This window comes from Manacus vitellinus, unplaced genomic scaffold (assembly GCF_001715985.3).
Source record: "Manacus vitellinus isolate BGI_N305 unplaced genomic scaffold, ASM171598v3 scaffold_3_pilon, whole genome shotgun sequence".
In the NCBI taxonomy this organism is placed as follows: domain Eukaryota; kingdom Metazoa; phylum Chordata; class Aves; order Passeriformes; family Pipridae; genus Manacus; species Manacus vitellinus.
Window position 1 is genome coordinate 39,017,524 of NW_021940535.1, and position 24,551 is coordinate 39,042,074.

The following is a 24,551-nucleotide window of genomic DNA, read 5'->3' on the forward strand; positions in this document are numbered from 1 at the left end:
GATGATCTAGACTGACAGCAAGTTCCCAGTATGTCTGAAACAGTGTAAAATAGTGAAAAAAATGAGTAGAACAAAGAATATTTGACACATTCTGTGTATCTGTTGGAAGTATTCTGGACATTATGTGATATTCCAAACTTTAAGAATAGTAACTTGAGCCTCAAATTGGCAAACCTCATGAGTAATTTCCATTCAAAATCATAGTATTGGCTTTACAAAAAAAAATGTTAATTAAAAAAAGACATAGCCCAATGCAACTCATGAAATTTCTTAGGTTATCATTATTTTCCATATTGTTGCTGAGTATTTAGATAAAATTTTACAGTCCCTTATATATTATGAGGATTAGAAACTTAATTTTTCGAAATCGTAACCTCAACATCCAGTTAATCCACAGATTAAGGAGCTGGTGCCCTGTGACTCTTGGCAAGGCTACTGGAACTGATACAGTCTTGAGAGAAGTTGGTCTTATGTAAACCATAACATCTTTAGTGCCTGAAATTTAACTGAAGAATTGTGATTGGTGTTTGTGGGAACTGTGAAAATGGAGAATCTTCTGCACTAGCTAACACTGATTGAAAAAGTCATGCCAGGTAGAAGAAAAGTGAGCAAGTGTTTTGGAGACCCACTGCTCAGGTACAACCTATGTGTAACTTTCTGTACAAAAAATTATGTGCTCTGGCTGCTGATCAAGATAGATTCCCTCTCCTTTTCACTCATACAAAATGACATCTATCATTGCTAGCTGACAGTTCCATTTGTGCACTGTGACCCCTTCAGAGGCAGAAGAAAAGACATACTTGTTCAACATTGAGTCTTCTTTTATCACCTGATATGAAAAGACCCTATTTGCTTCATTAATAAACATGGTTAAATGGCAGGACCTGGAATGCAATGAACTCAGAAACTGGGTGCTAGATGCTGTACAGGTATTATGCAAGAGCCTCTCTACTGAACAGCTTCTGGGTTTAGGTCTTTAATTCATGGTGGGAAAAAAAGTATCAATAATCTGATAGAAAGAAGCTGCTCGGTTGGGATTTTTTGTTTTGTTTGGGTTTTTTTTCAACTCTCTGTAAGCACAAAGAAGAACAGCACATATAATAAATACATGCACATATCAAACATAAATTTAACTGCTTCAATTATCAATACAGTGATGCTGCTTATACTTCACTATTTCACAGTCCTATTTATATAACACAGTACATCTGTGTTTAGTAGTGTCAGTAGTGATATTGGTTTAATGGGTATTTTGCTTAATGCCAGACTGCTGATTACCTAAACCTTCAGGGGCTATAAAGAAATACAACTGTAAAGAAATACACATAGCATAACATAACACTGGTGCTTCTACTCCAGGATGTGAGACATTCTGTACAACTGATTCAAAGATACATTGTGAAAAACTATAAAGTGCCAAATCTGAAATCTCTAAGCAGTTAGTTTGGGAACAGCTGTATTAACAAGATAACTATCAAGATGACCCAAATGACCCAACACCACGTGACTGGTGTTGTTTATTGCTTAGTTTAGTTTTGTAATCGCACAATTTTCAAGCCATGACTGAGGGATCTGTTGTGCACACTTGCAAATGGCAGTACTACAACCCCGATCTTTACCAGCACATTTTCAATACTGGCACTTTATGTTGCCCCCAGGTATGCAGAAAGCAGCAATCCTCAGATGTCCCAGCACCTTCTTACTAGTTGACATCACTGCACGTAAGCAAAATCCTTTAAGGTTATTTTAGTGATCAGTGTGTTCCAAGAAAAGGATAAGGGTACTCTTCAAGTAACTGCTGACACTAGAAGACATTTTGCAGCATAGATCTTCTCTGTAGTTATCACTTGGTTCCTGAACTTCTCTACTGCAATTTTTTTAGAACTGTGGAAGGTTTTCTATGCCAAATTTTCCAATACATCTTGTCCTAATATTAAAAAAAAATAAATTAAGAGCACTTTTGAAAAATTTAGTTTGAGACAACAGTTCAAACTGGGTCTGACTTTGAACTTTCTTACATGGAAAACAACACCTGCAAACCCCTAAAACTTTGGTACCTCAAACCCTGTGAAATAAAAACAGATGTGAAATTTCAACACAATGCCTTGCACATGTTTGCTTTTGTAATTTTTTTCCCTACTGAGTATGAATCAATAAGCATGAGTTAGGCTATCACCATCTAAAGGCAATACTTTTGTGCTAGATCTGCAGCTCCTGGGTCTAATGACAGTATCTGATACAGGAACATCTTAGTGAAAAACTGTTAGTTTTCTAAATCACTCTACTTTCCCACAATTTCTGCTTTTTGATTCTACTCACCTGTGCTTATGGGCTTGTTGAGACTGTGAAGTCGGTTTTGGAGAGGGAAATTTCAAAATTCTTTTGACTGCAGTTTTAATTGGATTTATTAATTACCACTGAGCTTTTTAATTATTTTCCAGTTTGTCAGATGTTCTGTACTACACATGCAGTTAAAAAAATCTGAAAACCACATTCTGTGAAGTTAAAGTAATACAAATATTTCTCTTTTAGGAACTGTGTTAGGTCATGAAGAAGCTGGTAAATAGTCACAGCTTTTCATCTGCACTGATCTGGGTTGGATGTGAAAGGTTTTGTATCCTATTAACAATCTCCTGAGCTAACCAGTCTCTTAAATGTGATTACAAGGATCACGCATCTAAGACCTTCCAAAGGGGTTATGGAGCTCTTTTGATCAACTGAAGAAAATATCTGGCAAAGCTCAGAGAAACTTATGCATTCAATAAACAACTATGTTTTTGGACATCTTTGGTAATTCATTATGGTGGTTGGTATTTATGATCAAAAGAATACTAAGCTAGCTGTAGACAAATTCTGTGGTGATTTTCCTAGAGGATATTTACTCAGGTGTTGCAGGAAGTATTGCTTCTCTGTAATAAACACCAAAAGGGGAGGAGTTCCTTATATTTGCTACAGGCTGTGCTCAGTTAAGCAGCCAGAGAGGTCAAAAAGCAGTTCCCCAGAGAGGTAAGTTCTTTGATTCTTATAGTGGTGGTCTCTCTTCTGGTAGTTAAACATGCTTGTTTATTTTCTTGAGTTATCCTTTATATATCTGCTGATCTTTTTGTGCATCACTTGTTATTTGCATACATACGTAGTTAGACATCAGAACACCTCCTTATGGGTATAATACTATTAAAAGATCAATTACAAAGAAAATAAAATAGCTGAAAAGAGGGAACATGTGCCTTAGGTCCCACAAGCCCTCTGTGGCTCAGCTCTGCCCAGAATTTGGAGCCGAGCAGCCGAGGACCTCTTTTTGTAGGGGGTTCCATGGTATCTTGCACAGCTGGATCCTAAATTTGTTCAGATGTAGTATGGTTTTTCACAATATAGAAAGTACTTTATTAAGTAAATTATAGTCTTAATTTGGTGCCTTAATCACAAGAGCATCTTCCCCCTTTTTGTCATTAGAAGTTTCTAAGAATATAGAAGTCTGAATGTATCAATTCTGAAGTAAAAGAGGTCCATTCTACTGATGTATGTTTATGGTCCATTATATTTCAATGAAGAGTAAGATTTATTCTAAAAGCAATTGTCTAGTGTGATCTAATACTGAAGATGCTTTGAAAGGGTATCTGTTCATACTGCTTTCATATTTCTCACACAGTAATTTAAAAATAGTTTTTGGACTTGCACCCACAATACTTATAATGAAGTTAAAAACTATGTTGAAAAGCAAGGAGAGAGTCTGAAACTAGTCTAATCACAGTCTGTTAAAAAGATAGCATAGTATAGATGCTGTCTTATGGCATTAAGGGCAATTTATCCTCATACCAGGTACAGCCGGAGATGATGACACTTCATGCATCTTTTAATACATATATGGATGTTGTCAATACATAATATTTGTCTTTAATTATTTCAAATTCATTTGGGGGGAGAAAAAGAATATACTAGTACTTACTCAGGAATTTTAAAATCTTATCTGAAAGGCTTCCTAGATAAAAGCAAAACAATAACTTTGGGGAAAATGAGGGGCAAAAGCCAAGACGTTGAGATGGAGAAAGGACATGAAGGAGAGAAAATAAACAGAAAAGAGGAGTGTGGCTAGGCTGCATGACACCAAATGTGACTTAATCATTTCATGCCTAAGTTTTTCAGCACAATCAGTGTCTATTTGACATGAAAATTGTCATTCCCTAAGGACTGAAACTCTCTGATTGTTCAAACAGTGCCTACCTTCATAGGCCTTGGAGGCTGGTTGTGACTTCTACTTGTTTAAACTAGGACCCTTTCTGCAGCAACAGGCTGCCATTACTTACACATCATTCAGGATCATCTAATTGAAGTTTTTTTAAGTTTCACAGACCAGGTCACCTGAATAATTAATTAATATAAAAAACAAGTGTGTACAACACTCCAAATTGACTTAATTTGTTGAGTACTATCACAGGGTTTTGCCTTTGAGGTCCCTTTGATGGAAGAGGGAATGCTCACAGGGAATTTCAGGTTTTCAGAGCTAAGGGACAGTGACTTTGGCACACAGGTATTGAGATGTAGACAAGGTGGGCAGCAGTGGTTTTAAGACAGCACCGCTAGAAGTGGAAGGGGACATATCAACCAACCACTTAAGTTATTGTCTTTTCTGGTTCCTATGACTGTGTCTAAGCACTTAGCTCCTTGCTCAGCGTCTCGGATGCATGCCAGCTCTGCGTGGGAGGAGAGGTATGAGTGCCCACCATCCCCTTTTTGTACCTGGGTTTCCACTGAGAGGCTTTCAGCCTTTTTTTGATCAAACTCGAGTCAAACTTCTGCATGATCAGAGAATTAGACTGTCGTGCTTCTGCATGTGATTTGCCATCCATCAGACATGCAGGCAGAAGACAGTGGGGTGCCAGGCACTCCTAAGCACAGGAAAAAGCAGTAAGAATTTTCCTCATGGAGGGGGAAGCTTTGCAGAGTGTTGTTCAAGCCTAAAAGATATGGATATTTTTACAACTGAGGCCCTATTTTGCCAGTGCTTCCAACTCCAATTAGTAAAATGGGATTATAAAACTAGGAAGCTCATTTTGTATTTTTATAGGGTCTCCTCCAGGAGAGGAGGAACAGTTATGAAAGGACAGAACACCAGCAACAAAAGGAGTTATTAAAGGCTATATGGGACCTTAAATTCTCCCTCATAAATGTCTATGTGCACAATGCAGCACACTGTCTAAAAATCTTTTCATATAATAAAGTAGTAGTGCTTTGATGAAGGAAATTAAAGAGGCTTCTCATCCTTATATATATCTGGCTCCTGGCTGTTTAGCTTTGGGGTTTAAGAAGTTTCTATTGATGATTTTCCCACAGTGAGGAATTTTATAAGGTTTCTTGTCCATGTGAATTCTTTGATGTCTGGGATGGAATAAGCAGCCTTTCCTGTTACAGACACATTCACATGGAAAGGCCATCCATGAACTACCTACCTGGTGTCTACTCTGTTTTTGGGAAAGACATAGAACATAGATAGCTCTGAAACAGCTCCCCTAATGTCAGACCTGTCTGAAAACAAAAACAAGATTTAAATACTATTAGAAAAATAGAGAGACAAACAATGCAATAGCAGAAGTCTCCAACGAAGGTACATGATCCCTGGTGCTGACTGAGTTTGGCTGCCCCTTTGCAGTGAATGTGCAAGGGATCTTCCAAAGAAAACTTAAGCAGCATAATTAAAGTCCCCTTGTACCACATAGGAGCTGCACTAATAAAATTCATCCAATTCCCAACTTTTTGAATACTTTGTCTTACAACTTCACCTTGCTATTATTACACCTATGATGTGCTGCTGCTGTGTAGTCACCCCCCCGAAACGGGTAATAACGTGAGCTCGGGGCATGCACCAGATCTGAATTATATTCCGCGGTCCAGGTAGGTCCAGTAGGTTTCCTCAGGGCAGCGCAGCCATGGGCAGCCCCAGGGCCACGAGCCGCAGCTCTCCCGTGCCAGGACCGCGGCCCCTCCGGGCCGCCCGGTGCCGTGTAATCCCCGTGGGGCGGATCAGGGTGCGAGGGCTGTGACCCGGCTCCGAAGGCGGCCGGCCCGGGATCCCCGGTGGCCGTGTCCCGGGATTCCCGTGGCCGTGTCCCGGGATTCCGGTGCCTGTGGCCCGGGGCGGCTCCCGCAGCCGCCCGCTCCCACCGCCGGGAGGGGAGCCCGGCGCGCCCCGCGCGCGCCCACCGCGCCCGTGCCCGGGGCGGGCCGAGCCCTCCGGCTTTCCCGGCGCCTGCGGGGGGATTAGCGGGGCAAAGCGCTCATCCGCCGCTGACGCCCGAAGGCAGGACCGCAGCCGGGCCGGGGCACTTCGGCAGGAGGAGGAGGGAGAACCCGAGGCACGGCCGCCGGCGGTGGGCCTGCCGCAGAGGAGGAGGGAGAACCCGAGGCACGGCCGGCCGCCGGGTGGGCGCCCCCGGCCCCTCTCGGGGCTGGCTCTGCGGAGACCGGAGGTTGTCCGCCTGCCGGTAATTCCCCGAACCGGGGAGCGGCGGGCAGGGCAGGCGGTACACCCGGGGCCGGCGGCTTTGAGCAGGGTCTCTCCATTGGCCACGCCTCGCCGAGATTCGGGACGGCCCGGCCCCCCGGGGATGGTGGCCCGGCCCCTGAGGCGTGGTGCGGCCCCGGGACTGGCCGTGCCTCCCGCCCGCAGCGCGGTGTTCGGGACGGGACGGGACGGGACGGACGGGACGGACCGCGGGGGCGGGGGCTCTTCGGAGCCGGGATGTCCCGGCCACTGGGTATGTGAGGGGTGCGGTTTGCCCTTGCGCTCTTGTCGTTTCAGGTGAATTCCTGCCCCTTGTTTCTATTTGTTGTGTCTCGTTTGGTGTGTGTTTTTTTTTCTTGTGAGTGAGTTTCTGGGTAAGGAACGCGTACGGAGTAGTCGGGAGCGATGCCTGGAGTGCGTCGTGCCCGCGGTGGGACCAGCCGGGCGCTCCCGGAGCAGGGCAAAGCCGTGCCCGCCTCGGCAGGACACGCGTGAACTCTTACTGTGCCCAGTGTACACCCACACCCCGTAACTTCTTACTTGATAATGCTAAGTGGTAGCAAATTTTCTTGTTGTCTATAATGCCTTCCTTATCTTGCTATCAAATGACTATATCACGTTAATATCAAGCCCTGCCAAAACTCATTGGTACAGCTGCTAAATTAATTTTGAGTTGCCACTTCGCTACGGTTAGAAGTTCTGAAAAATAAGGAGTGAGGTCGCACATATTGATTTTTATGGCCTTATAAAGTTTTACTGTGTTAAAATAGGAAAATTGAGTGATGCTTTAGCTTTGAAAGCTAAGTTATTTGCTAATATATTGATCTAGTGTTTAGTCATTGAAAAATTATTCTCATCACTTGCATTGCCTCTCTTCTGGGAGCCACAAAATGAGCTGGATATTATTCAGTTCATGGATTACTAGTGTCAGTTCATTACTTCTGGTGGCACAAAGTCCAAATACAATTTGATAATGAACCATTCCCCCTTCTGTTATTAATCTTGTTTTCATGATTGTAATACCCCTGCATAAATATTATCTGTTGGATGACAATTGCCAAAAAAATCTTTAGCTCTCATTTGTTTTCAAAATATCAGAGCTTTTAGAATTGACTACAGTAATTAAATTTAGCATTTTGTTTCTATGTTCTTTTCATACCCTCTTCCTTTAACTAAAAGTTGTCTTAAGAAAAGCTGGTGTGCTGTACTGGTGTCACGTTTAAACTCTGAAGGATTGTCATCCAGTGGGTAGCCCCTATGCACAAGATTAGATTGAATGCTTACAGCCCTTGCTGATCATTTAACCTGTTTCTTAAAAAAAACCCTCCTCAAATGGAGTTTCCTGAGAACTGTAAACCTCAGCATGCAGTGGGACTTTGACTGTTGTGGTGCATGGCAGGGAATGGAAGAAAACCAAGGTGGAACCTAACACTGAAGTAGATCTCTTGCATCCATGTCCCCTGAAAATGTTCAGAGAGTGAAGAGCTGGAGCCTCCCATGAGCAGGGCTGGCCAATTCAGTCTGCAGCAAGTCAAAATGTCATGATCAGCTGAATAATAATCAGCAGATGAAATGTCAGTGTGGACACCCAATATGCATTTATCAGTAGAAGGAGATCAGGTACCAATACCACACAGTACTGTTTCTCTACTGCATGTAGAAGTTTTACAAAGGTCAAGGAGTCCAGAGGCATCAAGTGTCTCTGAAAGCTGTCTTGCCTTGTTGGGAAAGTTGTCTCTGGATGTCAGCAAAGAGAGAAAGTGTCTACAGAAGCAGTTACCCAGCCTTTCAGAGAGTAAACACTACAAAGTGGCCTCAAAATTGGATCAGTTTCTTCCTTGAACAGCCCTAAGTTTGAAATATATACTTTGAATATGTTGTCTGATACTAGGTTAAATTTATCACCACTCCTTGCCACCAAATGCTTTAAGTAACCATTTATTTCTGCATTCACATTAATTTAGGGTTTCGTTGTTGAATTCAAAGTTTGCTTGGCAATGTCATTGCATGCTTCTTGCCTTTTCTGTGTATCATCAGAAAACATCCAAGTTACCTGACAGCTTTCAGGTCATAAGATGTGACTGGCTTGCAGTTTTTCCAACTGTAGCATAGGGCTGATATTCATTTTGTCAGTTGTCAAGCTATAACTCTTTGTTTCCAGCATTTAAGTAGGATAGAATTAATTTCATCCAACGTGTCTGCAACTGAAGATGTGTAACTGGGTTCCTTTCATAGTCAATGGAAACTTAGCCAGTAGAATCAACAGAGTCTGAAGACCAAGTGTTTTATCCTAAGATAGATACTAAGCTGGTCAGGTGGATCATTTTGATTGCTTTGACTGACTAAATTGAAATCATAGCATCTAGCTTAGGTTCCAGTATGTGTATTCTACACACCAACTTAAATGAAGCCCACCGAAGCTGATGTGACTTGTGTCTTTTTTACTCACGTAAGCACACAACAGTGAAAGAAATGGACTGACTATTAGAAAAGCTTGTTGATTTTTACTGTTCATCTACCACAGCTGGGACTAAAGAGATTTTTTTTCCCCCCATGGAAGGTTTCTTGCAGATGGGAAGGACAGTTGTTTAGTTCTGGGAACACACTGGGAAAGTAGTAAGCCAACTAATGTGCAGTCAAAGAGGATAATTCAGATAGACACATGTGTGAAATTATAATGCTAAGTGCATTGAGCTATTGACAAATTCAGTAAAAAACCCACCCTGTTGTGTTCCAAACACTTGTCTTTAACTAGTTGCCAAACTAGATAATCTGCTCACATTGATCTTAGATTTGAGTATAGTTCCCATTCAGATATAGGTTGTATCATCATTGAAATCAGAGGCCAAATATCCCCCCAGAATTAATTGGGAGTGATATTGGAATTTCCAGAGCAAAACTTACTCTTTGAATGATGGATAAGATAATATACTGCATAAATTACTCATTACAGCTGCATTTATACAAGCTGAGAATCTGAGCTGCAATCCGTGTTCTAAGTTGAATGATCAAATTATTTGGACATTTAGCCAGAAATTTCTAGGTGCTAGTATGATGAAGGGCATATTGTAGCCTCATGCTCTTGGCTTGTTTTGAGAATTCCATACCTTTAACTTTCTTATTAAGTATTTGCCAGTGTGGCATAAACTCATGAAATAAGAAGAAATGTGGTTTGGGATTTTATTGTGCTGTTACATTAAGCATTTCAGGGTCTCACTCTGCTTCGTGATCAGTACCAGACCAAAGAACTTCTAAATTAGATATTGGATAAAGGTGGTGAAAAAGGGAGGTAAGGGTTTTTTTTTTTTTAAATTGGATATAACAAACCTTATGAGTCTTTTTTCTGTTTGTTTGTGTTTTGGGGTTTTTTTTTTGTTTGGGGTTTTTTGTGTTAGGGTGATTATTTTTTCTGGCATCTGTTAGGCAAGAGACTTAAATTTCACAACCTGAGGGAGTGCAAGTGTCACATACAGAGAGGTAACAGACCTGACAGGCAGTGTGAGCTAGTGTTCCTGGCACCTGACATCTACCAGTCATGGCACATGTGAAGATGTCTGGCAAATTACAGGGTAGGATATGTGCAGGAGCTATCTGTTTAGACACAAGTGATGTTTGCAATGTGAAGTAGAGAGTGATGTGGATGAATAAAACAAAAGATGACCTCAGTAGGTCTGTTTTGAACTGGTTCCAGTTTTCAAAACTTTAAGATTGTGGTAGCCAGGAGACAAGATGCTGGATTCGTTGTAGTTATATATGAATATGTGTCTGCTTTGCTAATCATGTAGTCTCCCTTTGTGGAGAAAGATGAATAATATGAGGCAAGGTGTCTTTCTTGTTTCATTAGCTCCTTATGGAGGAAACGAATATCTTTTCATCCAAGTGGGATGAAGGGCCATTCAGAAACTGTTGGGAGGAAAGGTTTAGAGAGAAGTTGCACACTTAGGTGGTATGAAACAGTAGTAAAAATATTGGATTAACATGTAATATTCTATGTGAAATTCAGGCTCCATTGTGCTTTCAATGCAAACTTATAAGCTTATTCCCACTTGATGGTGTTGCCTGTAATGTTCTGTGGCCTTGACTGTAAAGTCTCCACAGGACAATTGGTTTGTGTCTGAAGCTTTAGGTGTGATAAATGTACTTAATTGAATTGCCTTTGCAGCAATCAGATAGTCCACAGGAGATATACTGCGTTCTTCATGAGCCTTCCCCTTCCCTTTCCAAACTCACTAGATACTGAAAATGATGGAGAATGCAGTGGTCTGCCAGCATGGATGCTGAACAGGGCATCTTGGGGTATCTCTAATACGTGGCTTGAGGTCTGCTGCATAGGGTGTGTATGTTTGATGTGAAGCAAAAAATTATATAGGACTGGCTCATAAGAATTCTCACCCAATTTCTTCTTATGACTGATACTAGATCCCCCTCTCAGAGAAAAAAAAATCAAAACCAAGAATACCAACCAACCAAACAAACAAAAGAAAACACAAAACAAAACAAAAAACCCCCCAACCACATTGGGTTGTCTTGGAACTCCAAATCTATTTTTTCCCTGCCCCAAATACCCTGAATTTGATCACTGTGTCACAGTCTGTTTGGCTCTCTCAAATTTACAGGACAGTGTACTCTCTGATTTAAACTTTATTTCATGAGAACTGTAACAAACACAACAAACAGGGCTCAATCCCCTTTTGAGCAGGTCAGTCTATCACGTGAATTAATTTATTCACCATTCAAGCCATAAGTATTCATAACTTATAACCCATAACTTAACTCATGAACTTATGAGCAAACACAAAAGAACAAAACCTAGCCGGGGGTAAGAGACTGCTTATCCTTGCTCCTCAGTCACAGTGCAGGTGTCTCCTGTATCACACCAAGGAGCAGGAGAGCCTCAGCAGTCCAGCTGCTGTTGGATCGGCTTCAAAAGCTTTTGGGGTAAGCTGGTGTTTTATACCTTCCAGCTTGGACATGGTTTTTTACACCTCCGGCTTGGAGGTCCTATACATTTTTATAAGTTAGCAGATTCTGGGGAAACTGCAGTAGGAAAGCTAATAGTAGACAGATTTGCCAGTGATGATGGTGCATAATTGGTCTTGAGCATTTTCAGGCCACCTGTCAGTCTACTTGGTGCTCTTGCTTTGAAGTACTGACAGTGCTCCCAGCATGCATAAGGTCTTAGCAGGAGCCAGGTTAGCCAAAATCTGAGCAGAAGTGGAGTGAACTGTCACGCTGAGCACAACAGAAGTATTTCGAAGGGTTTTTCCTAGTGGTTCAAGGGTACATTCCCATCTTAGGGGTTTGGATCAAGTTGTAAGTTGTGGTGTTTTTTAAGTAAATTTTTAATGGTGAGGGGTATGATAAAATATCTAGGTGGTTGGGCATCCAGACATATTCCAGGGACAGTCCAATTTATTGTTGAAATATGAGGCTAAATCATTATCAGCTTTCTCAACTTCAGTGAGATGTAATAAAACGTTATTCATCACCCAGAACAGAACACTTTAAATCATTCTATTTAATATATTTTTAATAATAGAAGTGGAAGCTAAACAATTTATCTGCAGGGGCTTGTTCTTAAACTTGGTGAAAGTGAGGAAACACAGTGTTCAGTATAATTTATTCAAGTTATGATTTTGAAGCTGTTAAATCAAAAGCAAGAATTCACACTAATTCTTTCTGGAATAGTACTCTTAAATTATTGAACTAAGTATGACAGTTATTGAACGCATGTTTTGTGAGATATGTGGCGACTTTTCTTGAGACAAGATGATGTGCAACTGGTATGATTTTCAGAGGAAAATGCAAGCATATGGCAGTTTCTCTAGTACTTTTTTCTGATAGCCAAATAGCACCTGTAGGATCATATTTCCTCAGCCCTTTAACAGTTCTCATTGTACCAGTCTCTGCAGACAAATAAGCAATTGATACTGCAAGTCAATGGATTTCAGATGTGTACTGTCATAATATAGGGAGTTAATGAAGCCTGTCTGAAACTGTAGGTTTGGTACCTGTTTTTTCTTAGAATGTTCTGCTTGATATAAAACATCTGTGCAGAGAGGTGGACCTTTGTTTAGGGGTGTATTTGGAGACTGAAGGCATCAGAGTTTCCTGCTTGGCTCTGGCATAGGCTAAATATACGAAACTGTTCTTTGAGTTCCTGCATCCTAAATGCTCATCTTTGAAGAGGAGAAGATAAATCTTCCTTTCTTCAACTCTGCATATCTTCTACTGTAAACTGCGTCAGAAGCTCCTGTGTTTTCTCGTAATGAGAGACATAGCAGGCCCTAGATTTTGATGGAAAATTACATATTCTGTAGAAAATAGTGTGTATGCTGACAGGTTTCGATATGATATGGATGCCTCCATTCTTATGAAGGCACCTATTGATAGCTTTTTACTTTTTTTCTCTTGAAAAAATCACTAGTTACAGATTTCATATACAGTAAAACCTTAAACTAATAGCCTCAATTCTAAAAACTAAAGTTCAGATAGAGAAATTTTGGAATTCCATTAGTATTGAATCCCGTGAAGCAAGGGTTTGGGATTATGAATCCTAATCCCTTTATCATCCCCTTTATCAACCCAAATTTGGTTATTGTTTTGTGTATTCCCAAATATGAGCTAATTACAAAGCATTTATATATGAAGTGATTAAAAACCTCAACAAAATGATTGTATTTGAGCACTACTTTAAAGGCAAAAGAAATTAAAAAAAATGTTGTAACTCATTTGCATTTTTTGGGGGGGAAGAAATGGTTTTCCTGAAAGTGGTGAAGTTCCCAAGGCATGGATAAAGACTAGGCATGAGATGGAAAGGTAATGCCTTAGGAAGAGAGTGAAGTCGCTGTCCTGACTGAGTTGAGTCTATGTGAATCCCAGGGGGAGGGTTAGACAGAAGAAAGAAGCAAATTTTTAATCTGGAATGGGAAACCGAGGATTTAGTCGTTACAGCTATGTGTCTCTGGATCTTGATCCTCTGTCTTTGCTTTGACTTTAGCCTGGAGTAGAGTTGAGGGAGATTTCATTGTTGCAGGTAAAATTGGGTCATTTTGTTCCCACAGTACTTGAAATCAAGGTGGTGGGCCAGGACTGGGTGCAGTACCAAGTACACAACAAACTGTTCTAGGTTTCCTGGTGTAAGTGAATTGTATCCATCATCTACTAGGGCGTGGGTGTAACCTGGTCAGTGATGGATAAAATTCCATCATTGTAAAAGGTGTTTCCTTTACAGTACGTAAACCAGTTGCTGATGTATGTACATTGGTAAACATGTTTTCCATGGCTGTGAATCCTTGACTGTCAGAAGACCATGGAATTGTGAAGAGATCTGCCACTTTGATCTGCTTGGCCTTATGAGATGCATATAATAATTCAAATGCTAAGAGAAGGATTATAAAACTGATTATTTGCTGAAAAAGTTAGAATTAACCTAATGCTATTATTTAAGATGTTTTGTTTTGTGTGGGTTTTCTTCCCCTTCTTGCCCTTCTTGGTAATGGAGCTAAATTCTTCGGGATTTTATGAACTTGACTCTCATTCCTCTGCCCTCCCAAAATCCTAGAGTGACATTATATTTTCCTTGAAGTGTATGGGAGAACTTCCACTGGCTTTACTCAAGCCTGAAATTGGTTCAAATTTTCATTTGAATTTCCCTTCATTTAATAGTATCTTGACTGCATATACCTGTATTATGTTCTTGTTCATTATGCTTGCTGTGCATGCACACTATATGCAAAAACGTTTCTAGTGTTTGAGACTAGAATGTGTATTTCTCTTCACATTCATAGGAAACAAATTGCTATTAACCATTTGTTGAGTGAACATTGAGATCTCTTTTTCCTAGGAGCCATCATTTGAGATGCTTCCGTTGACTGGGAAAACAATAATATTTGATAGCTTTCCTGATCCTTCAGATACCTGGGAAATAATTGAGACTATTGGCAAAGGAACATATGGAAAAGTTTTCAAGGTGTTAAATAAGAAAAATGGCAGCAAAGCAGCAGTCAAAATTTTGGATCCTGTTCACGTAAGCTACTTAAATTATTTGGTTTGTGCTTATTTATTCGTGAGTTTATGTAGTCTTTTTTTTCTCTTTGTCTTTGTAGATCATTTACATCAGAAGTGACAGTGAAATAAACTGCTTCAGCCTGCTAAGTATCAGGCTAGCTATCAATGCATTTTTCTTATCATAAGCGATCTTTGAAGTGGTTGCATTGGTAGAAGTCAGAAGTATACCTAAACTGTGTTACTTTTACTTTGGTTTATCCTTGTTTATCTCTTATTTTCAGAAGCAGAACTGATTATTTTCCTTCTAAGTACTAGAAGTCCTATCTTATTCTATTCTTACTGTTGTAAGAATGCAAAGGTAGTAGCTCCTACACACAAAGCACCAGGTGACTGGGAGGTGGAATTATTATGTTGTAGAATATGGTTTTTTTTCAGTAACTGACATTTGTTGGGTGGCAGATTAATGCCCAAAGGGTAAGGAAGAACATTAGTCTGGTTTGTAAAGGCATACATACCCCACTGACTTCAGTGGTGCTGCATGTGGCTTGGGATTTTTCTCAAGACTGGTAACCCACAAAACATGCACAAGCAGCTGTTCCTGTTTCAGTGGCCCATTTGAGTTCATCTTTTGCATTCCCAATATAGGATTGTGAGGCTTGTGCTTCAATTGCATGACCTCTGGGCAGAAAGGGAAGAGCATGTCATGCCATGTGGAACCCTGCAGTTCTGGAGTGGCACAGGGCTCTGTCTACCTCTGCATAACATGCGGAGTGTCCAATTATGTTCCCATGGCCTGAAAGACCATGAAATGTGTTGGTGAAAACATAGTGTCTTGCATTATCTTTGCTGTGTATTTTGTTGATGTCCTCTTTATTTCAGCATGCTTTCAAAGCAGCAAAAGGATGCTCCTCTCAATTCAATACCACCTATGTCTCCCAGAGTAAACATAATTTGTAGCCAAGCAAAAAGGATCTTGATGAATTCAGATGCATTGGAAACTATTTCTGACTCTGTTGCTTTCTGTAAACAAGGTCCTTGTGCTTACAATGAATAGGCAAGACTTTCTTGCCACTAGTGTTTGCTAAACGCCTGTTTAGCAGGAAATGCTTCTGCTTTCATGTGTTTCACAAGTGTTCAGGAATGATTCTTAAGTGACAGCTGGCTATGGCAGGAATTACTGAAGGAATCAGGGAAAATTTCAATGTTGTGTACACTTTTGAGGTTGTAGGAAAAGATTAAAGGATGATGATGGGAAGAAAGAAGAGGTAGTAAGGCTGATGCTAGAGGAAAGAAATAGATTAAGAAGGAAAAAAAGGAATAGAATGTAAAGAAAATGGAAGAAATAGAATGGATAAAGATGCAATAAGAAATTAAAGAAGGACAAAAGTAAAATTGATGAAAACAGATTCCTTATTTTAATGAAAAAATGGAAGTAATACAGTCAACGTCACACTCCCAAGACTTGACTCTTTTAACTGAATGTATTACTCTTTTTGTTCTAAGAATACTATTCTTTTCTCCCTTCTGTTCACAGGATGTCTGGAGTAGCTGCTGTACCTCCATTTTACTGCTAAAATGGCAATCCTATGTTAGAAATAGGGTGAAAGCAATAAACAGGTTATTTTTGTTTAAACTGAAAGTATTATTAACGGCTGCAGAGGGAGCCATTGCAATGAAGAAAAAGATACTTTATGTATTTTCTTTACATTTTACATTTTTTTTCTTTGAAGATGATTTCAGAATTGTGCCACTTGAGAGATGGACTGGAAACAAAGCAGAGGAAATGTGGTTTTATAGGACTTGGTTTAACTGATATTTCCAAATTAAACTGGGAACCTGCATTATCATGGGGGACATAAGACTAAAATTAGCATTTCATATTTAATCCTTTAGAGCTCAGATTCTTTTTGTTGAATAACAGCTCAGCTTTTTGAAACGGAAACAGGAAAGTGAAGGTGTTGAAATAAGAATATATGAAGATGGAACTGAGAAACTCTCAGTCTTGTCCTCAGGACTATAAGTAAATACCATTGTACTTTAGAACTCTTAGCCAGATTATCCTATAAATGGGATGAAAGTATTCACTCTACCATTTCTAATAGAGATACTTTAATGCAGGTAAATATATTAAATTCAACCAAACATTTCAAGTTTTCTTTCTTCAGAAAATACAGAGGAAGATTTTTATTTTTAGTTGGCATGGAATGAATATTCATGTAGTTTCTCCTTATAATTGTGAAAGTCTCATAAATTCTGAGTACCCCTCAGGAGACAGAAACCTCTATTAAATCAGAGTAGGACAGTGGGCTAATTTTCTTTCTATTTCCCCAAGGCAGTCAGAAATATTGTATGTTTTGTGTTTAGTGTCTTTGATTTTGACTGTATTTTTTTCCTTTTTTTCTTTCTTTTATTTTTACCAGATGAGTTTTTTCTCTTCATCCCTGCTTCCACTCTTTCTCTTTCTGTCCTCTGCCATCTTCAGTACCTTGGTTCTTTCTTCCTTCCTTGTATTTCTTTTTCTGTGTTGTGCTTATGGAAAAGAATTAACTTAAAATGAGTACTTCCTTTTTTTGAAAGATGAAAATTTCTGCCGTTTTTCAGTTAATTCAATAACAAGATCGCTAAAACCCTTCCTTGTGAGAAAACTTATTCTTGTAGTCTCAGTATGAAAGCTTAATGGCCTGTTTCCTGAAGATACTGGTGAGTGACAAATTTCTTGGAGACCAGTCAAGCTGGTCTCAAGACAAAGGGCTTGTATGAGGAACTTGAGTTGGATGTTGAAGAGACACGTATAAGAAGCAAGTGAGCAAAGTCCTCTTGGGGCAGATGGGTTGAACAGAATGAGGAGCATCGTTCACTGGAAAAACAAAGCGTCCCCTTTCTCTGCCATGGTCATTTCTATTTGGCAATGGTGAGACAGTTTTTTGGCACTGAGTAGATGCTTTTCATCCATACAAAATCCACTCATATGGATAGTGGAATTCACAAGGTAACCCCCATCTAAATGGATTTTTCATTTCTTTTTGTGTAGTTGTAAATAGCAAATTGTATTAAAAATATTTTAAATCTGGAAACAAGTATATTAACATTTCTTGAGATCTAACCAGTAGGGAAAACAACTGCAGGTATTCTGCCTCCTGTGGTCAGGAGGGATTGAGTATTTTCTCGGCAGGACTGAAATATCATCTAATCATGTCCCTCAATGAGCAACTCCAGCACATAGTTGAAAAGGGTTTACCGGAGTCATCCAGTGCCTTCCATTGCTGGCATCCATATTTGATATGAAGCTTTTCACATGTGTTGGCAAAACTCATCCTCATCTCTCACCTCCAAATGGATTTCCCTCACTCTCTAGGAAACCTGAGGTCTGTAAGGAAAGAGTGACAAAAAGCCACAATTCTTATAGTTCTGTAGGAAACCTCAGAGAAATAATGGATGTCACCAGCTTCTATGACAGTAGAAAATGAAAAAAACTTGCAGATAATTCTAGAAAGTGGGATGGTAAATGAGTAAGATTTGTGGCTGCAATCACAGTTCTTTGTGCACAGAGAGGTAGAGAGGCAATTCCAACTACACCATCTCTAGCTGGCAGACTAATGCAGTAACAAGTAACTTCCCAAGGCATCTGCATATCTACCTACTTAAGGATTCCACTGTCTTTGCCTTGAAATCACAGAATGGGTAAGGTTGGAAGGGACCAACTGTGGGTCATCTGGTCCAACCTCCCCCCCCAAGTAAGGTCATCCTAGAGCACATTGCACAGGATTGTGTCCAGGTGGTTCTTGAATATCTTCAGTGAGGGAGACTCCACAACCTCTCTGGGCAAATTGTTCCAGTTTTCAGTCACTTTGGCTCACCACAGTAGAGAAGTTCTTCCTCATGTTCAGGTGGAGCTTCCTGTGCATCAGTTTCTGCCTGTTACTCCTCATTCTATTGCTTGGCACCACCAAGAAGAATCTGACTCCATCTTCTTGACACCCTCTCTTCAGATACTTATAGATATTGATGAGGTCCCTTCTCAGTCATCTCTTCTCGAGGCTGAACAGGCCCAGCTCCCTCAGCCTTTCCTTGTAAGGGATGCTCCAGTCTCTTAATCGTCTTTGTCACCCTCTACTGGACCCGCTTCAGGAGCTCCATGTCACTCTTGTACTGAGAAGCCCAGAACTGGACACAGCACTCCAGATGTGGCCTCACCAGGGCTGAGTAGAGGGACAGGATCTCCTCCCTTGATCTGTTGGCAATGCTCTTCGTAATGCAACCCAGGATGTCATTTGCCTTCTTGGTCACAAGGGCACACTGCTGGCTCCTGGACAGCTTGTTGTCCACATGACCCTTGCTCCTTCCCCATTCTCCTGAGAGCTGCTCTGTCATACCCTTTATGTTTTTTAGTTGAAATTGGTAAAGACAAAATTAAAAAAAAAGATTACTGTTTTGTACTGAATAAACAGAACCAAGCTTTGTAGCCCTCTAAATGGTTCATTCATGTTCTGTTTGTTTTTTCCTTTGTATCATTTCAAGCTAGATTTAATTGCCAGAAAATGCTATGTGTTGGGTTTTTTTTAAATGGCTATCATTATTAATTTATTAACTGCTATGTATTTCTCATTTGTGACACTAGGATATTGATGAAGAAATTGAAGCTGAGTACAACATTTTGAAAGCTCTCTCTGATCATCCCAATGTAGTCAAATTCTACGGCATGTACTATAAGAAAGATGTGAAAAATGGAGACCAGCTTTGGCTAGTTCTTGAGGTAAATAATACAGAAAAATGAGAGTTTTATTCCGGTTGGCATTCCAATGTTGAGTATAAACCCAATGAATGAGATGCAAGTAATTTGTTTAGTGTTTTTTTCTAGAGTTGTTACTTGTAAAGTGATGTGCTGTTGTTTAGTCTTTTCAGTGGTCTGATTTTAAAGGTGTGCTCTGAGTTCAGCATTCTTATTTTGATATTATACGGATAGTGCTGTGCCTTCAGAATTAAGATACAAATTCTAATGGGACTCATAGGATTTGCTACCTAAAATCTTTCTTTGGTGAAAGGCTTGCCATGGGAATCTTCTTCTGGTAGCATTTCTTTAAGTATGACTAACACATAACAGTTAAAGAACACAGTATGGAGTTTTTTTTCCTAAATGAAAGCACAGAAATTATTTAACTGAATTCCTTTTTTTTGGTGCAAGTAAATGCACAAATTGATAAATAAGCCAATAAAAGCAGGCTACTGCCCAAATGCTGTTGAAAATAGCAGGATTTCCTCAAATGAAGTCAGAGCAAGGTAAGGCCTGTAATTTGTGTGTTTCAGTCTTTGGTTTTGACTAATCTATGAGCAAAGAGCTTGATCATTATGGTTTTCATAGATTCGCAGCCTGTTCTGCAAAAACTTCCTCTTGTACCCAGAGGAATGAGAAATATCTCTGACAGGAATAGTGAGCTTTTCACAACAATCAAAGCTTTTGCTGTCATTTGATCAGCGTTTGATACAGTTGAGATTGAAGAATTGGTTGTATTTTATGATTTGTTAGCTAATTAAATACAAATCTTCTGCCAAATAATCTCAATGATACAGTGGTATCTAATCCTGGAAACAAGCTATCAATAATGCTTCAGTTCTAAAAAAATTTATTCCAAAATCTTCTGAGTTCCCTTGGAAGATGTTTTTTAAAATAGCTTGCATTGGAAATCATAACAAATTATTACGTTAGACTGACATCAAAAGATGTCAGCTCTTTGTGCAGTGACCATCTTGGAAAAACCAGCTTCCATTGTATCTGCTGGGCATTTGAAACTCCCATCTGTGAAACTTCTGGCCTGTAAGGGAGGGATGCTGAACAGCCAGGATGGAACAGACTGTGAGGAAACAGTCAAGTGTTTACAGTTTAAATTCTATTTCACATGAAATTGTGTTCTTAGTGTGAAAAACACAAGCCTACATGTGGAGTATGTTTTATATTTGCTCTTTTCCTGCCAAGCTGTACATATTAAAGTGCTAGTATAGAGTGTGTGGAATAGTCTTTGATACTTTCTGTCACTGCACATGTAGACCCATGAATGCAGTGGATTTCAGTTGGTGTGTGTATTTGTAGATATGCATAAGTAGAAAAATAAATTTCAATATTGACTTTGGTGAAGCTTTCCTTTTAATAATAGTATATGTGAAAGAAAACTGTCATGAAACAGATTTCTCTGTTGAAGTGGCACCTTCTTTTCAGCTTGCATTCAGCTTTACAGGGCTGTTGTCTGTCTGCTTTTCACAGCAGCTGTTAAGGTGTCCTGCAGTTTATAAGAATGTATATCTTTTTATCATCACCTTTTCGTGTTCTGTGATGGGATCCATGGGCAGGAGATTTTGGAGAAAGTGTCACAAATTCCACTAGGAATGGATTCTGATACATGGCAAAACTCAGCATTTAGTAATGGATTTAGAACCACCACTGTAGTTTACCAACAAAGTTATTCTTTTGGGTGTTTAAATCCATATATTTAGGTGTTATCAATTTTTTTTCCTAGGGGAAAAAGTCCTCACCTCCTGTATCAATGGCAAACCAGCCTGGAAAGAAAGATTATTGCCAAGTTTCTTTTCTCCTAATTCCATCTTCAGCACTGGTTATATGAATTGCACTGTTCATTTCTTATGTCGTTCTCAGTATATACAGTGTGGTGATTTTTGACATACCTCGTAAAGTTGATAGCTCTTTTGTATTGCACTTGGTCATATTTGGATTTTAGGGAAAAGAGGCTAATCAGGTTTTAACTAGGCTAAAGTAAGTGACTGAGATACAGTTTGGAGGCCAAAAGGGACCAAGTAGCTAAAAAGACTACCCTATTATACTGTTAAGGGTTCTTGAGAGGTTTTAGTCCCAATATTGGAATTATTATTAAGTTGTCATACCTCTTAAGTTACTACCTATTCTGAATACTGGAAAAGACCTTGGATGGGTTTATAATGAAATTACTGCAGTCTTGGTGTGAAATATTCTACCCCACCTTCCATCTCTGTTCCCCAAAATTAATCTGTTCTTACATGATTTGGTACCTGTTGAACCTGTGGTCTCTGGGACGAGATAGTTGGACATTCCATTTTTAACTAAAATTTAATTAAATTTAACTAATTTTTTAACTAAAATTGTGCTTCTTGTTCTGAGGCATATGTCAGTGGATATTCACAGTCCAGGCTGAAGATATTGTCCTCTGACTAGAAATGATTAAAGCAGATGACTGCTTTAAGAAACTATTCAAGAAATAGTTACCTGAAACTAAATGGAATTTAGAGCTGACCTATTGGTGTGGGTCATCTGACAGTTATTACTATGTCTATAGAACCAAAACCAGTTGCTTCAGAATGATGGAAATTATCTTCTACAGAATAATCCTGGATAAACGTGACATTTCTTCTGAATCTCCTCAAGTAAATAATTGCCTAATAGCACATGCCTTCATAGAAAATATTTTTTTCCAATTTTAAGTGAAATTCCTCATTTTCTACTGAGCATTTGAATTTAATTTTGTTTGCTGTGTTTCTGTCTCTATTGTTATGTGCTTCTAACTGATCTTGTTAAGCATTTTGAAGTTGCTGTTCTGTGAGCTGGAAATATGCTTCTGAGAGAGTAGGAGCTGTTGTTCAGGTTTTTTTTTTTCTTTTAAAAGAAATGATTTTATATATATATATGCATATATATATATAAAATAAAGTATCAAGAGATAAGTAGCCAGCCTCATACTTTGATTTAGCTTTTCAGTGTAGCTCTACTTGGTTGAAAATGTGCATAATGATTACTGAGGAAAATAAACAACCTTTTTGCATAACACACTTCATGTTACATGCTAGAACAGTATTTGTAGGAGAATTGTAAAGTTACCATGTTGTCCTCATCTTAACACATGCAAGGACTTAAATCTGAGATTAGTATAGAATATGAGTTTTAACTACTACTTCAAAACTAGAGGAAATAATAGTGTGAGACCTTTTAGCGTCATTAGCATTGTTTTTGGTAATAAAGGAACCAAACTTTCTCAGTTCAATATTTTTAAGGAAAATACCTTTGGGAATGAAAGTGAAACAGGAATACATCTGTACAGAAGAACAGTACTCTTGACTCTCAGTTCAGAAATGCCCTTATCTCTGTAGGCTGCACTCAGATAGACTTAACATCTGTTCCTGTTTGGGCTGTTCTAATCACGTTTGTAATAAAGAATACTGCTGGAGGGAGGATTCCCACCAGGTGCATTAAGCTTCATCACGTGCATCCAGAGATGCAAGCAGAAGAAACAGGCCCATTGAGACTGTGTTTAAAAGAAATCCCATGAGTATTATGCTTGAGATGAATCAGCTTAGCAGCTTCATGTCAGCAGACATCAGCATGATGACACAGCTAAGGCAGAGTGTGCTATAGCCCATTTCTTTCTGCTCTGGATGTTAGTTCAGAAGGGAAAATGTCTGAGAGTTGGAAATTAAATGATGGAAGATGAAACAGAGAGGTAAATCATATCAGGCCCCACAGGTGAGCACGTAGGTTGAGGGCAAGTGGAGAGAACAAGTGGTACAGCTGTTGCCTGAGATTTGTTGCAAAGAACAACCTAGTCAAGAAAGAGTGAAGGCTGAAAATACCCCAGCAAGAAAAGTGGTAGGTGTTACACAGCTTTTACTTGCTACTGTAAGCCAGAAGCCAGAGTCATAATGCAACATATTTCCATAGTTTGTTTCCTACACAGATCAGGTAGAACTTTAAGAAGCATCTTGGTCCATTTTCAAGAGACACACAGTTATGCATGCCATATTTGAGATGAATTTGGGTTTATGAGTCACATAATTAAAGTAGTATATTTTATTGTTCTCGATATATTTTTATAAGAAATAGAGGAAACATGCATTATTTTTAGAGCAACTTTTTTTATTATTATTTAATTAGTTAAAAATTACCTTGGTAGGGAAAAAATTTTGTAAGGAGAGACTTTCCACCCAAAAATACAGTAATATTTGCTTTGTAATACCAAAGCATTTTGTAGCAACCTCTCATTTCTGGAGAGGTAGAGGGAATTGCCAAGAAGTGTAACACAAATAGATTCCTTTCACTACTGAATATCAAGAAGACTGACAAAATATTCTTTCCAGGTGTTTTTCTTCCTGTAGTGTGAACATTTCAAGAACATTTGCAATGCCCTGCTGAGTTAGACCAATGGTCCATGTAGCACAACGTTCTGTCTCCTGTGGTAGCACTAGAAGATGTTTAGTTGTCCAGTTTTTGCAGTCCATTTCCTTAATGCTTTCCAGCAACCATGAATGCTGTATTATGGATGTCCCAGACTATTCCATTTAGTATCCACTTATGGACGCACTGAATGTGATGATGATACTGCCATGCTATACAGTCTCCTCTTAGAGCATGCAAGTTTAATTTTTGTATCTATAATATATTAATTTCTGTTTATATAATATTCCACATAATAGAATATAATGTTTTCAACATTATGTAAACATTTCCAAATCTAATTATTTTTCAGTGTGAAGAAATTTAGAATCCTGTTCATATGAGAAGGAGGAATATGTTACAGTTTCCAGTGGACTGCAGGCTCTATTTTCTGACCAGCTCTGTTGTTAGAAAGTACCTTCACAAATGTTTCAGTAGCTAGTGCAGTCTGCAGGTCCTGGTTATGCACAATTCAGATTGAGTCAACCTGATTCATCTTTGTTCTCATGTAGAACCATTTCTTGATCTAGTGTAATCTTTGTCAGAGAAATCATGTGCAAGTGTAGAGTAGCTTATGCTTGGAACCTGCTTCTCTGAAGAGGTGCCATTTTAACCTTTCCTTTTCCCTCAACCTTTTAACATGGAAAAAATCGTTAAATAAATTGATAACTTAATAATTGTGCATTATTGCAGGCAAAGTGGTATACTTTGAGTTTCATCTTCTGGATGTTTCTTTGTGTTAACTGAACCTGCTAACCAGACACTGATAACTCAAAAGAATTACAGAAATATTATCATGATGAATTATTGTGATTCACTTGGCAGCTATGTTTACTAACTTAAAATTTGCCTGGA

The 24,551-nt window shown here is 39.2% G+C and overlaps 1 protein-coding gene across 4 annotated transcripts in view; it reads left to right on the plus strand.

Moving 5' to 3' along the window:
- The first annotated feature begins 5,847 nt into the window (after positions 1 to 5,847).
- MYO3A (myosin IIIA) overlaps positions 5,848 to 24,551 on the plus strand; it is a 119,966-nt gene continuing 101,262 nt past the window's right edge. For 3 of the 4 annotated variants that reach the window (XM_018075901.2, XM_025895440.2, XM_029961954.1), the window contains exons 1-3: positions 7,871 to 8,119; positions 14,346 to 14,528; positions 19,128 to 19,262. In XM_018075901.2, coding sequence (XP_017931390.1) covers positions 8,072 to 8,119; positions 14,346 to 14,528; positions 19,128 to 19,262 — 366 coding nt within the window. In that variant the 5' untranslated portion in view covers positions 7,871 to 8,071. Of the gene's footprint in view, positions 5,890 to 7,870; positions 8,120 to 14,345; positions 14,529 to 19,127; positions 19,263 to 24,551 lie in introns of those variants that run through there. The other variant, XM_025895441.1, reaches the window with a different exon arrangement.